The sequence below is a fragment of the Carassius auratus genome, unplaced genomic scaffold (assembly GCF_003368295.1).
Source record: "Carassius auratus strain Wakin unplaced genomic scaffold, ASM336829v1 scaf_tig00041812, whole genome shotgun sequence".
Classification (NCBI taxonomy): domain Eukaryota; kingdom Metazoa; phylum Chordata; class Actinopteri; order Cypriniformes; family Cyprinidae; genus Carassius; species Carassius auratus.
The window spans coordinates 18376-34418 of NW_020526680.1; the positions used below are offsets into that span (position 1 = coordinate 18376).

Consider the following 16043-nt stretch of genomic DNA (forward strand, 5'->3'; position numbering starts at 1 on the left):
ATTAATGTAATTTGACACGAAACACCTGAGATCAGGACAGGGATCTGAAGTTATAACTGTATTAATGTAATTTTACACGAAACACCTGAGATCAGGACAGGGATCTGAAGTTATAACTGTATTAATTTACGTTTTAAATGAAACACCTGAGATCAGGACAGGGATCTGAAGTTATAACTGTATTAATATAATTTGACACGAAACACCTGAGATCAGGACAGGGATCTGAAGTTATAACTGTATTAATTTACATTTTACATGAAACACCTGAGATCAGGACAGGGATCTGAAGTTATAACTGTATTAATTTACATTTTACATGAAACACCTGAGATCAGGACAGGGATCTGAAGTTATAACTGTATTAATTTACATTTTACATGAAACACCTGAGATCAGGACAGGGATCTGAAGTTATAACTGTATTAATGTAATTTGACACGAAACACCTGAGATCAGGACAGGGATCTGAAGTTATAACTGTATTAATGTAATTTGACATGAAACACCTGAGATCAGGACAGGGATCTGAAGTTATAACTGTATTAATTTACATTTTACATGAAACACCTGAGATCAGGACAGGGATCTGAAGTTATAACTGTATTCATGTAATTTGACACGAAACACCTGAGATCAGGACAGGGATCTGAAGATATAACTGTATTAATGTAATTTGACACGAAACACCTGAGATCAGGACAGGGATCTGAAGTTATAACTGTATTAATGTAATTTTACATGAAACACCTGAGATCAGGACAGGGATCTGAAGTTATAACTGTATTAATGTAATTTGACATGAAACACCTGAGATCAGGACAGGGATCTGAAGTTATAACTGTATTAATGTAATTTGACACGAAACACCTGAGATCAGGACAGGGATCTGAAGTTATTACTGTATTAATTTACATATTACATGAAACACCTGAGATCAGGACAGGGATCTGAAGTTATAACTGTATTAATTTACATATTACATGAAACACCTGAGATCAGGACAGGGATCTGAAGTTATAACTGTATTAATGTAATTTTACATGAAACACCTGAGATCAGGACAGGGATCTGAAGTTATAACTGTATTAATGTAATTTGACACGAAACACCTGAGATCAGGACAGGGATCTGAAGTTATAACTGTATTAATGTAATTTTACATGAAACACCTGAGATCAGGACAGGGATCTGAAGTTATAACTGTATTAATGTAATTTTACACGAAACACCTGAGATCAGGACAGGGATCTGAAGTTATAACTGTATTAATTTACATTTGACACGAAACACCTGAGATCAGGACAGGGATCTGAAGTTATAACTGTATTCATGTAATTTGACACGAAACACCTGAGATCAGGACAGGGATCTGAAGTTATAACTGTATTAATTTACATTTTACATGAAACACCTGAGATCAGGACAGGGATCTGAAGATATAACTGTATTAATGTAATTTGACACGAAACACCTGAGATCAGGACAGGGATCTTAAGTTATAACTGTATTAATTTACATATTACATGAAACACCTGAGATCAGGACAGGGATCTGAAGTTATAACTGTATTAATTTACATATTACATGAAACACCTGAGATCAGGACAGGGATCTGAAGTTATAACTGTATTAATTTACATATTACATGAAACACCTGAGATCAGGACAGGGATCTGAAGCTATAACTGTATTCATTTACATTTTACATGAAACACCTGAGATCAGGACAGGGATCTGAAGTTATAACTGTATTAATGTAATTTGACACGAAACACCTGAGATCAGGACAGGGATCTGAAGTTATAACTGTATTAATTTACATATTACATGAAACACCTGAGATCAGGACAGGGATCTGAAGTTATAACTGTATTAATGTAATTTTACATGAAACACCTGAGATCAGGACCGGGATCTGAAGTTATAACTGTATTAATTTACATTTTACATGAAACACCTGAGATCAGGACAGGGATCTGAAGTTATAACTGTATTAATGTAATTTGACATGAAACACCTGAGATCAGGACAGGGATCTGAAGTTATAACTGTATTAATGTAATTTGACATGAAACACCTGAGATCAGGACAGGGATCTGAAGTTATAACTGTATTAATTTGACATGAAACACCTGAGATCAGGACAGGGATCTGAAGATATAACTGTATTAATGTAATTTGACATGAAACACCTGAGATCAGGACAGGGATCTGAAGTTATAACTGTATTAATTTACATTTGACACGAAACACCTGAGATCAGGACAGGGATCTGAAGTTATAACTGTATTAATGTAATTTTACATGAAACACCTGAGATCAGGACAGGGATCTGAAGTTATAACTGTATTCATGTAATTTGACACGAAACACCTGAGATCAGGACAGGGATCTGAAGTTATAACTGTATTAATGTAATTTTACATGAAACACCTGAGATCAGGACAGGGATCTGAAGTTATAACTGTATTAATGTAATTTTACATGAAACACCTGAGACCAGGACAGGGATCTGAAGTTATAACTGTATTCATGTAATTTGACACGAAACACCTGAGATCAGGACAGGGATCTGAAGTTATAACTGTATTAATTTACATTTTACATGAAACACCTGAGATCAGGACAGGGATCTGAAGTTATAACTGTATTAATGTAATTTGACACGAAACACCTGAGATCAGGACAGGGATCTGAAGTTATAACTGTATTAATTTACATATTACATGAAACACCTGAGATCAGGACAGGGATCTGAAGTTATAACTGTATTAATTTACATATTACATGAAACACCTGAGATCGGGACAGGGATCTGAAGTTATAACTGTATTCATTTACGTTTTACATGAAACACCTGAGATCAGGACAGGGATCTGAAGTTATAACTGTATTAATGTAATTTGACACGAAACACCTGAGATCAGGACAGGGATCTGAAGTTATAACTGTATTAATTTACATTTGACACGAAACACCTGAGATCAGGACAGGGATCTGTAGTTATAACTGTATTAATTTACATTTTACACGAAACACCTGAGATCAGGACAGGGATCTGAAGTTATAACTGTATTAATGTAATTTGACACGAAACACCTGAGATCAGGACAGGGATCTGAAGTTATAACTGTATTAATGTAATTTGACATGAAACACCTGAGATCAGGACAGGGATCTGAAGTTATAACTGTATTAATGTAATTTGACATGAAACACCTGAGATCAGGACAGGGATCTGAAGTTATAACTGTATTAATTTACATTTTACATGAAACACCTGAGATCAGGAAAGGGATCTGAAGTTATAACTGTATTAATGTAATTTTACATGAAACACCTGAGATCAGGACAGGGATCTGAAGTTATAACTGTATTAATGTAATTTGACACGAAACACCTGAGATCAGGACAGGGATCTGAAGTTATAACTGTATTAATGTAATTTTACATGAAACACCTGAGATCAGGACAGGGATCTGAAGTTATAACTGTATTCGTTTACATTTTACATGAAACACCTGAGATCAGGACAGGGATCTGAAGTTATAACTGTATTAATGTAATTTGACACGAAACACCTGAGATCAGGACAGGGATCTGAAGTTATAACTGTATTAATGTAATTTGACACGAAACACCTGAGATCAGGACAGGGATCTGAAGTTATAACTGTATTAATGTAATTTGACACGAAACACCTGAGATCAGGACAGGGATCTGAAGTTATAACTGTATTAATTTACATTTTACATGAAACACCTGAGATCAGGACAGGGATCTGAAGTTATAACTGTATTAATTTACATTTTACATGAAACACCTGAGATCAGGACAGGGATCTGAAGTTATAACTGTATTAATTTACATTTTACATGAAACACCTGAGATCAGGACAGGGATCTGAAGTTATAACTGTATTAATGTAATTTGACACGAAACACCTGAGATCAGGACAGGGATCTGAAGATATAACTGTATTAATTTACATTTTACATGAAACACCTGAGATCAGGACAGGGATCTGAAGTTATAACTGTATTAATTTACATTTTACATGAAACACCTGAGATCAGGACAGGGATCTGAAGTTATAACTGTATTAATTTACATTTTACATGAAACACCTGAGATCAGGACAGGGATCTGAAGTTATAACTGTATTAATGTAATTTGACATGAAACACCTGAGATCAGGACAGGGATCTGAAGTTATAACTGTATTAATTTGACATGAAACACCTGAGATCAGGACAGGGATCTGAAGTTATAACTGTATTAATTTACATTTTACACGAAACACCTGAGATCAGGACAGGGATCTGAAGTTATAACTGTATTAATTTACATTTTACATGAAACACCTTAGATCAGGACAGGGATCTGAAGTTATAACTGTATTAATGTAATTTGACATGAAACACCTGAGATCAGGACAGGGATCTGAAGTTATAACTGTATTAATTTACATTTTACATGAAACACCTGAGATCAGGACAGGGATCTGAAGTTATAACTGTATTAATGTAATTTGACACGAAACACCTGAGATCAGGACAGGGATCTGAAGTTATGACTGTATTAATGTAATTTTACACGAAACACCTGAGATCAGGACAGGGATCTGAAGTTATAACTGTATTCATGTAATTTGACACGAAACACCTGAGATCAGGACAGGGATCTGAAGTTATAACTGTATTAATGTAATTTTACATGAAACACCTGAGATCAGGACAGGGATCTGAAGTTATAACTGTATTCATTTACATTTTACATGAAACACCTGAGATCAGGACAGGGATCTGAAGTTATAACTGTATTCATTTACATTTAACATGAAACACCTGAGATCAGGACAGGGATCTGAAGATATAACTGTATTAATTCTCTCTCTCTCTCTCTCTCTCTCTCTCACACACACACACTCTCCCTCTCAACCACACACACACACACACACACACACACTCTCCCTCTCCACCACGGTTCAATACGATAATACAAGTATTTGTACTTCGTTACTTGACACCTCTTGACACCAGAGCTGCCATGGCATTTAATGAACAGAAACAATATAACTTCCATCTACATCACTTACATTTAATAATACATACTATTCAACGACTGCATGTTTCAGCAACAATTAGGGTCTAAGCTACATAGGCTACATCTAATCTGTGTGATATCTTTATTATCATCACTTTTCAAGAGTCCATCGTCCACAGTCTTTCTTTATTAAAGTCATTGATGGGGGATTGTCCCCTATCCATTCCACACATCGAATCTGGTGACCCCATGATCTTTATTGTAACTCCACATACTAGGGTTGTCACGATACCATAAAAAAATGTTACGATACTATACCAGCTGAAGTATCACGATACCAAGTAGTATCGCGATTCCATGCCATATTGTATTAATTTAAAATTCAAATCTACAAAATGAAGTAAAATGTCAGAAATACTAAGATATAAATGAAAACAGACCAAATTGTCCTCAGAATATTTTTTTTAATGAAAATGAATAAGTGGCTCTATGAAAAACTCAAGAACAGTCATGAAGCAACTAAAAAAATTTACTCCACCTTTACAGTAATGAAGTCATGCAAAATTAAACTCTTCTCAGTGTACTAAGTATAAACAACACATTAAGAATTTAATTTGGATAAGGAAACTCATAAAACTTGGATTTCAGGGAAGAATGAAATTGAAGAAGAAAAATAAGAATAATTCATATATTCATCTGAAAAGTTAATTAGAGAACATTAGAACATTCTACTGTTTCAGAGTAAATTAATGCTGTTGCCTTTACTGTTTATGTGCCCAATTTCTTGACCTGTTGTAAGTTCTTGCCAAGAAACACCAGCATATCCAAATGATGTGAGGTCAGCCTTGAACGAGGAGGTGTACATATGTTGCCTGATAAACTAAAAATGCGTTCTGATGCACAACTTGTGGCAGATATGCACAGGTATCTTTTTGCGAAGATCGATAGGACTGGAAAGCTGCCCTCATTTTGCCTCCACCATTTGAGTGGGTCATCTCTCGCATCTGTCTCTGGGATTTTGTTGTATATTTCCAACTCCCTCCTTAGCTTTTGCTGTGAATGCAAATACATAAACATTTAATTAAGTCAAGTCTGTTCTCATTATTAGCTACAGTGCTGTAATTAATTTAATATAAAAATACAAAATGGAATACACTGTAATCTTACCTGTGGTTCTGCTGCAGAGACAGTAACATCATCCTCAGTTGTGCATGGCGTTGCTCCTCGTTTCTCATTCATAATACCTGCCAAAAGTCCACTTAGCCCTGATTTTGGACACCCGAAATTAGGCTGATTTGGGATCTTCACTGATGGGATTGCATGCATTAAGCTTTTCTCAACCTGCTGCTGAAACCGTGCTTCCACCTCTTGTACATTAGATACAAAGGTGTCTTTGAATCTCGGATCTAAAAATGTACAACAGTTCAACGTTGTCTGTATCTCTTTCTGATTGTATCTGTTTTGCAGATCAGACCTTATGCAATCCTTGATACGAGAACTTAGTTGGCTGTCAGAGGCAGACGCTATCAAAATTGATTCAGTTTTCCAGAGCAGTGGCAGGACTGAGGAAATTGTGGGATGCTGCTCTCCACTTAGTGCATCAGTAAAATCCCTTAGATGTCCAAGCACATTTTTCAGTGCTTCCATTGTAGTAACATCCAGGTCTTTAGGCATGAGGTGCCACTTGTTTCTGTTATCAGCTAACACAGCACAAACAGCTTGCTGCTGTTCTAAAAAGCGTTCCACCATGTCACATGCGGACCCCCAACGGGTAGGTTCGTCATGTATCAGTTTGTGTTGTGGTACACCAAGGTCAGCCTGCTTTGACTTTAACTGTCTTGTCAGCTTGGCGGATCGCGAAAAAGCAGATACAGTTCTTCTAAGCCGAGACAAGGTACTGCCTACATGATCAACATTGAGGCCCTTGTGAACTGCCAAGTCAAGATTATGCCCAAAGCATGGAATCCAGTTACAATCATGTAAATCATGTAAATTGAGCCCCCATTGCTCTTCCAACATCTCAGAGAAGGCCTCGCTTATGCTCTCTGCTGTGTGGTCACTATTAAGTTCTGCACAGCCCAGGCACCATGACTGCATTTGCCAATGCATTGTTATGAACTGAGCAGTTACAGCCATGTAGGACTGCATTGTTCTGCTGGTCCAGAGGTCTGTAGTACATGAATAAAATCCAGATCCTTCAAGTTCTGCTTTTATTGTCCCTCTAGTTTCTGTGTACAATTTTGGTATTTCATTATTCATGAAAAAGTTCCTGCTGGGCAGTTCATATTTGCTGTTGAGCTTCTTGACTAGTTGCTTGAATCCAAACCTGTCCACTGTATATATTGGTATTTGGTCAAGACAAATGAATTCGGCCACAGCTCTGTTTAGAACAGCTGCTTCTTTGGATGTTGCTTCATACTTCTTGGATTTCTCAAAGAGGCTGTCGATGGTGGGCTGCGACTTGCTGGTGGCAGGGTTACCTGTGTGGCTTTGGGCACCAGTTAGGGCAGCATGGTTCTGATTCTGAAAAAAAAAAAAAACAGTAAGAAACAATATGAAATAAATTACAGTACTTGGATTCTGTTTGTTTGTAAAAAAGTACATAAACATTTAAAAAAATTTGAAATTAAAAAATAAATTATATATTCAATAGCCCATTTCATTTTTTTTATTTTTAAAAAATAGAATACAGAAAATTGTTTTAACATTTGTTGTATGTTAGTACTGTACATTTAATAAAATGAAAACTGGTGTGATTTTTTTATTTTTTATTTAATCAAATAAAAACAGTGTGAGTAAAATACATTTTAGAACAGCAAAATTGGCACAGAAACTGCACTTGCAGTGACACTGCAATTAAAACTGCTAAAATAATGATTAGTTATTTGATATATGAAGTTGTAAATAAAAAAAATGTCAAATACAAATATATGAAATGTTGAAAAAATTATTTTATGGACTACCTTTAAATGGGAAACTAAAAAATCCAGTAGGTGGCAGTCGTTCTTAATGATTTATTGACAGAGCCATTCAAAGAAACGTCTGGGCACTTCAGGAATGAAGCAAGTGATTACTCACACGAAACTTTGTGAATGTCTCCTTTAACAACTTGTTTAAAACACAGATATATTTAGGAATGAAACAAGCAGATTTTAACATTATAAATGAATAAAGGGCTGACAAGAACAGACTGCAAATGTCGTCATGTTAATGAATATAACAACATTCTTCGTCGCAAAGATTGTTGCAAAAAATGAAAACCATTCATCCAGAAGTTGGACAAAAGAGCAACAAAAATATATACATACTATACATAAAGTTATTATTTTAAAATACAGCTTAAGCTGCTAATTTTAAAAATCTTTTAATTCCCTCTCTCTAACATTAACGTTAGATAGCGTGAATAATATGCATCACCTTACTGAAATGTTAAACAGGACATTGTCAAAAATGAAGACAAATTATTTAAGGTAAATAAGATTCACTAACCTTTGTGTACTCTGCATAAGATGTTGGATGTGTCCAAAGGTGCTTGATGAGGTTGCTGGTGTTTCCCCCTTTAGCTTGAATTCTCGTAAGGCATTCACGGCAGACTGGTTTTCCGTCATCAATAGGTTTTCCAGTCTCATCAGGTAAAAATCCGAAGTAATTCCATACTTCACTACGTGAATTGCTCTTTTGTAGGAGATTGTCGCGGTCAGACGTATTCATTGTAATTCACAGGAACACACCATTGCAAATGAAAATGAAATGAACTGATTCAGATGCTTGTCAAGAAAAAAACAAAAAAAACAAAAAACAAAACCATATATGGTATATAAGGCGCGAATTCCCTACAGGTTTTTTGCGCGCTTAAAGGGCACCGCAGAAAGACGACAGTGTAATAATATTAAAATCTCCATACTCATCGGGAAGAAGGAGGCGGGAACCGGCGCACAATCAAAACATTTTAATATTCAAAAATAAATACAAAACGGCGCACCAGCCCCTCACGGCCGACTGGTGCGCATAAATAACAAGCAAACACATAAAATAATGTCCCAGGCCTGGTCCTCTCTCGTCCTTCACTATAGTCGCTCCAGTTTTATATCCTTCCATCTCTTACGTGGGACTCGATACTGGCGGTGGGGCGCAGGTGTAGCTCATCTCCAATCACTACACCTGGCCTCACTCCTCGTTCCCACGCCTCTCGGCCCCGCCCCACTCGCCACATACAGGAAGACAAAAGATATTGTTTTTTTTGCAACACAAGTGTTTGAACGTTTAAGCAACTGCCCCACAAGCCACATACAACAGTACTCACGGTAGAACCGTATAATGACGATACTACCGTTTAAAAAATACAGTGGCACCGCCAGTATTTTGGACCCTTAGTATCGCGATACCACCATAGCACCGGTAAACCGTGCAACCCTACCACATACAGTATAGGCCAAACTTTCAACAACTATATCCTCTGAACTGACAGAAGTAACACATGGTGCTCTTGTGTATTAATTAAGAAAGTGGAAATCCATAGGTTCATAGTTTTCTACAGATCTAGTTTCTGTTTCCAATGAGAAGCTGTGATACTTGCACCAAGAATGAGAACAAACAAGTGCCTTTTTACAACAGAGCACGCATGAATGCTGCAAACATGGAGCCTAAAGGGTGATTTATACTTCTACATTTGACCTACTGTGGGATTACAAATTTAGAAAATGTTAAATCTAGGTTCCAATATAATAGTAGACTTTTTGGGGTAATAAAGCTGACATCCAAGAAGCTCAAATCAGGAAAATCAAGTGTCTGAGACATTAACCTTTTGTCTTTGTGTTCTTCCTTGAAGCTCAAGGCACAGCTGTGCCTTTTGTCTCTATGATAATGTGAATGTATCAGTGATACTGTCTGGCACCTCTGTATTTAAATGACACTGTTATGCTGATAAGATCAAGGCTGGGAAGATGCCAGTGTCTGGTACTTTCCTGATTGCATTTGCATGCTTTGTTAAAATGGTCTCCACCTCTACTGTATGGATCCCTCCCACTTGAATGTATATAATCTACAATGTCTTAAAGACAAATTAGACTGTTGATGACTGCAGCGCCACGCAGAGCGTTCTCAATAAAGAATCCTGTTGAAGATTACCCAAGAGTCTCCTGGTCTTCGTTTCTGAGTTTCCAACAGTTTTTGGTGCCGTGACCCGGATAGAGCTTCTCACCTGAATCCAGATTGAAACTGCAACCTCAACAAAGATCAGACTTCATTCCACACTGAATCTTTTGTACAACCAATGGTTGGTGAGTGTACCTCTATCCAAAAGAACGTTTAAAACCAGAACAAATTTGTTAGCCTCTGCGCCGTCAGAGAAGAGTTAACAGACAGCTGTAGGGTTTGGTTAACTAAGTGACCCTCTAAAAATTACATTTTAGAGATGAAAATAATCCTCTGTTTAGGCAGGGAAGATTAGCATCACATGCTAATAGTTTGCTACCCTCTATGTCTCGGCAGGGAAGTTTAGCGTTTGTGTCTGGCAGGGAAGTTTAGCGTAAAGTGCTAAAAGTTTGTGTTAAGTTACCCTCTAAAAAAGACATTTTAGAGATGAAAATAATCCTCTGTTTAGGCAGGGAAGATTAGCATCACATGCTAATAGTTTGCTACCCTCTGTGTCTCGGCAGGGAAGTTTAGCGTAAAGTGCTAGAAGTTTGTGTTAAGTTACCCTCTAAAAAGGATATTTTAGAGATGAAAATAATCCTCTGTTAGGCAGGGAAGATTAGCATCACATGCTAATATCTTGCTACCCTCTGTGTCTGACAGGGAAGTTTAGCATTAAGTGCTAATAGTTTGTGTTAGAAGTGTCCTTTTGTGTCAGAAAGACGTTACAAAATGTTGAGAAGAAATCCTAATCTGATTCCAACAAATAAGAAAGGTGGACTAGCTACTCCTTCATGGACAGACAGTGAGTTCAAATCATTGTTAGGACAGCAAATTAACTCATTAGTGACAGAGTCAGTCAGATTGGATTTGATAAAGAAATTTGGTATTGATCCAGAAAAAGTATGGTCAATTGAAGAATGTAAAAAAGTACTAGGATCATGTATTCGCAAAAACAATGCGAAAGGAATTATCTGCTGCCACAGAGAATTTGGTTTAGCACTAGCTACGCAACATTCTCAGCGTACCTCAGAAGGGGGAACAGAACAAAGAGCTCAGAGCTAGAGTATCCTCCTTGACTAAGAAAATGAATCGCAACAAAGCTGCAGCAGAAACTGATGTGGGAGAAGTTAGTCAGACTGATAGCATTTATCCTGATTTACAAACTTTCTTTCAAAAAGATGTAGCCATCCAGTCAGTAACTGATGTGCCTGTAGATTCTCTAGAAAGTTTAGCTACTTGGGAAAGAAACTCTGATGTCAAAGCCAGAGTACAGATTGCAGCAGCATCATTTCAGGTCAAAACAGAGAACCGACCGAAACGTAGAAGTCCTAAGAAGGAGGGCAGTTGTCATTTTTGTGGTAAAACTGGACACTGGATGAAAGAGTGTAGGAAAAGAAAGAAGACATTAAGAGAAAATTACTCAGCTCCTACTCAGTCTACTTACTACGCTGAATCTGCCCCTCCCCACGTCACCTAACTGTTGGAGCAGCTTGCTCAGGTGTTAACTGTGAGGGCTGTGAGTGCTTAACTTCCCAAGTAATGTACAACAAAGATGAAACATCCTTTGTAAATACGTTGACTGTCACTTCCTTTCATTGAGAGAACGTTAAGTACACTCACAGCTGATGAAAGCTGAGAAGCTTGCGAGACGTGAGTATGTGTGTGTGTTTGACCCGTGACATAAGCAGTGCGCGCCCCCTCGAATGAAACAGCTAGAGCAGACTGCAACTCAAGTCCGTCTCTTCAATGTTACAGCAGTAAGTGAACTTGAAAGTAAACATCTGAGATCATACAATAAGGTAGAAATTGAGCGTGTTCCTCATTTTTGTAATGCCTTGTTTTATAGCTGATTTGAGTTTACTGCGTGTTCCAGTGTCTCAAACGCTATCTCAGTCACTGTTTGCTGAACGGAGCTAAACTGTTAGTGTTTCAAAATCGATATAAATCGGTGAAAAAAGAATAGTTTTGAGCGGGTTCCTCAATCTATTTATCAAAGTCCCCGTATTCATATTTCATATAGTTTGATTGCCAGTGCGTGTTCCACTGCCGAATCAAATTTGATATTTGACTCCCCTAAGTTAACGTTAAACATTAGAGAACAATGTTTGCCCGTTTGTATCCGTTCACAAAGTGAATGCAATCTCGCGTAACACTGCGTGTGCCCGCGAGTAATTTGAATGGGAGTGTTTTAAAAGCTTGATCAAGTAAATTTTAACTGTGTACCAACAGCGAAGGAAAACTTTTATGTTTGTGTCCAGAAAAACTCGCATGGAGATTCAAATTGCTGAGATTGATATAATAACTACAGCAGGAAGCTGCTATTTGAATTAAGATAAATTTAACTCTATACAAACTGAGAGTTTAAGTGCCACATCGCAAAACCAACTGAAGGCGGTGTTGTTATTTGTACAGTGTTGAAATGATCCGACATTTCATGTAACATGCTTAACTGTATTTGCAACAATGCAATGATTCATGTGCTAATCCACTAGAATGTGTTTTGGTTGCCATAGTGACGACCGTGACCCGGAAGCCTTAACGTACTTCCGGAGCAACTCTGAACTGTGCATGCGCAGCACACTTGTGTAAACAAACTCCACGGTGTTGCTAAGCTAACGAAACCATTGCATTTACATTGAAGTCTATGCTTAAGCCACTAGTCTCAAAGGTTAGCCGTTAGCATTACAATCCAGATGTTGAATAGTGTGTGTTTGGCAACGCAGACGTGATTTAACCCTTTAAACATCCTAACTAACACTTGTTAGTCTCTTTCATTGCTCTCTTTTCTCACTAAACCACTTATTTTCATTTTACTAGAAAGGGAAATACTAACTCACAATTATTAATTGTCAAATTGAAATTTAATTGAAACATTACATTTATTTTGAATCATTTAAAATTTCCCTCTCAGATCATTTCATATGATCTTTTATTTCTGGTATTCTCTTTTGGGCCTATTTATTTTAGGAATGAATAAGCCTTGAACTTTGAAAGTTTAAGTAAACTTATTCTTCCTAATTTATTTATTACCCATCTGAATATATGCTATTCAGACCTTTACTTATTTGAATGCGTTTTACCCCTCTTCCTGTTTTGGTTATACACTTAACCACTATTGTTTCACTTATTGATTTCCTCTTTTTAATTTCATTTTTGCATATTTTGCCCATTTATTATTTTTTTTATTTTACTTTTTCTTACCATTTCTTTACTTTGTGTATCCTAGCCTGGGAATGACACACCTGAGCCCTAAAAGGAGACATTGTTATCCCTCACTACGAGTTCAAATAAATTAGAAAGACAACTCTCTTTCACTTAAAGTTTATTTTGTTTGATTAGTTGTGCAGCAACTAACACAACGCTCTCCTTGTAGTAGAGATAACCGCTACTGAGACTCACCATCTCCCTCCTCTCTCTCCTTTACTTTCCTCTTCTCTTTTTACATTTGTAGGACATGTAAGAACCATCAATCAATTCTAAGTGAATTAAACACACAATCGTGCCAAAGACGACGAATCATCCTTATGAATTTTGATTGTAATCATCCTCTCATTTGTTCTTCATAACCTCCCTACATTTGGAAACGCAATCCAAGTTTTAGCATCTCATCCAACGTTGAGATCAATTTAATAGAGATACGTGTTGAACAACTGTCTCCTTCACAGCCTCCCTGGTGAGCGGTCCAACTGAAAGGTGTACGGTGTCAATCCTGTCAGACTAAGAAAAGAGATATCAGAATTATTATTGTATTCTTTTGTCCAAAACAAGAAATATAATAATATTGTTTACCTTTTTGATAACATTTATTTGGAAAAAAAATATTTTCCTTATTTGAAAAACAGAAATTTTGCTTGTAATTTAATTTGTGTTTCACCTCTTTCTCTCTTTTCCTCTTCCTCATTAGAGTGACAAAGTCTGCGCATCTCTGGTGTACTTAGACACCCTGAGACCAACACAGTCATCACCACATTTCACTAGTGGTTCACAATCACTGATACAACACTTAGTTGCCCCACAACACATAGGCTTTTACTCCACACAGATCTGTGTCAGTCTCTCTTCTCCCCAGCGTGCCAACATGCCGCAGACTGCAGACCCCATTGCCCATGGGGAAGATGTGAACATTTGGCTGAGAGGCATGACAGACAGCCTCACTCCAAAGACATTTGAACTGTTATTATTTTTAATAATAATCCTAATCCTGAAAAAAGTCCTGACACAAGATTCAAGCCAGAACAACAACCACGAGGAGCTAGTCAAGATCAGGAGCTCACTAAGCTATGCCTTCACAACCCAGCTGAAACTGAGCGACAAGCAAATCACCCACCTTCAAGAGGAGCTGACACGTGTTCAACGTCGCATAGACAAGCTGGAAGTGAAAGTTCAAGATCAACTCAAAGCACGCAGAGAGAGGGAGCGGGAGACAACGGAACAAGTTATGAAGCTCCTAGCAGCCCTGGCAGCAGCTCAGCTCGACCAGCAACATACAACGGCTGCTCAGAAAGACCTGGTAAACAGACTCCAGTATGCAGAACAGCTACTAGAGAAAGCCAAGATAGACATCAGAAACAAGAATTCTGAAATCAGTGCTTTGGAAGACGGACAATCTGACCCAACAACTAGACGATACCAACGATGAGCTCTACATGGTCAGAAAAGAACTCCAAAATGCTTACAAGCACAAACAAGAGCCAAGGAAAGAGAAACCTCTCTTAGCCTCATCACTGCTGAGCAGAGCAGAGTCCCACGTCCAAGAACTGGCATATGATGAAAGGAGCGAAGGGCCACAACCCAAAACCTCACCTGCCTTCGCCAGACAACCCTTTCCTGCCAACGAAAGAAAACCTCCCGTCCAAGGCCTTGAAGCATCACACGGGATGACCATCAAAGACCTCAATAAGCTGTCTAAAAACATCAGCAAGTTCAATCCGAACTCCACAGAGGGCCATGACATCCAAGCTTACCTGCGAGATATCGAATTTCACCTGGAAGTGAGACCTCATGTGACTGACAGAGACTGGTTATACCTCCTTAGAGCCACGTCCAGTCCCGAGGTACGAAACTTTCTAGATCGACAGCCCAGTCAAACTAAGTCAAACTACCAGTGACTTCGTGAGGTCCTGATTAAAGAGTTTACAGACCCAGAGTCTGAACATGGACTGTTAACTGCCTTGGAAACCAAACAAGGTCGTCAAGAGACTCCACAAGCTTACTACAACCGACTCCGACAAGCCTACTTTGGTGCACACAACAGCCCTGACCTTGAAAAGGATGTGAACTTCAAAACCCTCTTCCTAAAGAATCTGCACCCTGGAGTCAGTCACCATCTAGGTGTCATGGCCTGTCCGAACTCCATGACCATCCAACAGTTGCGTGACCTAACACAGAAGGCCTATAACAAGCAGAAGTTGGCCTCAAAGAAAGGTAACAAAACATCCATCAAGAGCATAGAGAGCGTGACACCCATATCCACGACCGCTTTCAGCCCAACTGCTGGAAAAATCCATGGGACCAGCCACGCTTCTCAAGAAACCAAAAGGATAAGAACATCTGGGAACCTAACCAGATATCCAAAGGTAATCAGCTGACTCATCCAAGAGCAACTCGTGTGGGTAAGCGACAACAAAACCCACCTCAGCACCACTCAGATATGCACAGTGCTGAGTATGCACAAGAACATGACCGCTTACCATTAGAAGACACGGAACAAGTCATGGAACAACTAAGTCCTAAGGGGGAAGGGCTTTAACCCTTTCGAGTCGATTAACGCATATATGCGTTTTGAGTCATTTTCTCCTGATAACCCCGAAAAGAACTTAAATTACACTCTCAGTTTTAATCGTACAGATAAGAGCAAT

General features: G+C 38.1%; 1 protein-coding gene across 1 annotated transcript; it reads right to left on the minus strand.

The window, feature by feature from the left end:
• Positions 1 to 5489: 5489 nt before the first annotated feature.
• Positions 5490 to 8806, minus strand: LOC113085543 (zinc finger BED domain-containing protein 1-like). Its single transcript, XM_026255185.1, has 3 exons — positions 8539 to 8806; positions 6217 to 7572; positions 5490 to 6102 (listed from the first exon to the last, which is right to left on the minus strand). Exons 1-3 carry the CDS (start codon positions 8758 to 8760, stop codon positions 5818 to 5820), a joined length of 1863 nt encoding a protein of 620 aa, XP_026110970.1. The 5' UTR covers positions 8761 to 8806; the 3' UTR covers positions 5490 to 5817.
• Between the last annotated feature and the right edge of the window lie 7237 nt (positions 8807 to 16043).

What these genes read in the sequence shown, in the direction of transcription:
- LOC113085543 (XM_026255185.1), bottom strand. Translation starts at nt 8,760, where the DNA reads ATGAATACGTCTGACCGCGACAATCTCCTACAAAAGAGCAATTCACGT. An exon ending in CTTATGCAGAGTACACAAAG is followed by an intron (nt 7,573 to 8,538) that starts GTTAGTGAATCT and finishes TTTTTTTTTCAG; the next exon opens with AATCAGAACCATGCTGCCCT. An exon ending in TCTCTGCAGCAGAACCACAG is followed by an intron (nt 6,103 to 6,216) that starts GTAAGATTACAG and finishes TTGCATTCACAG; the next exon opens with CAAAAGCTAAGGAGGGAGTT.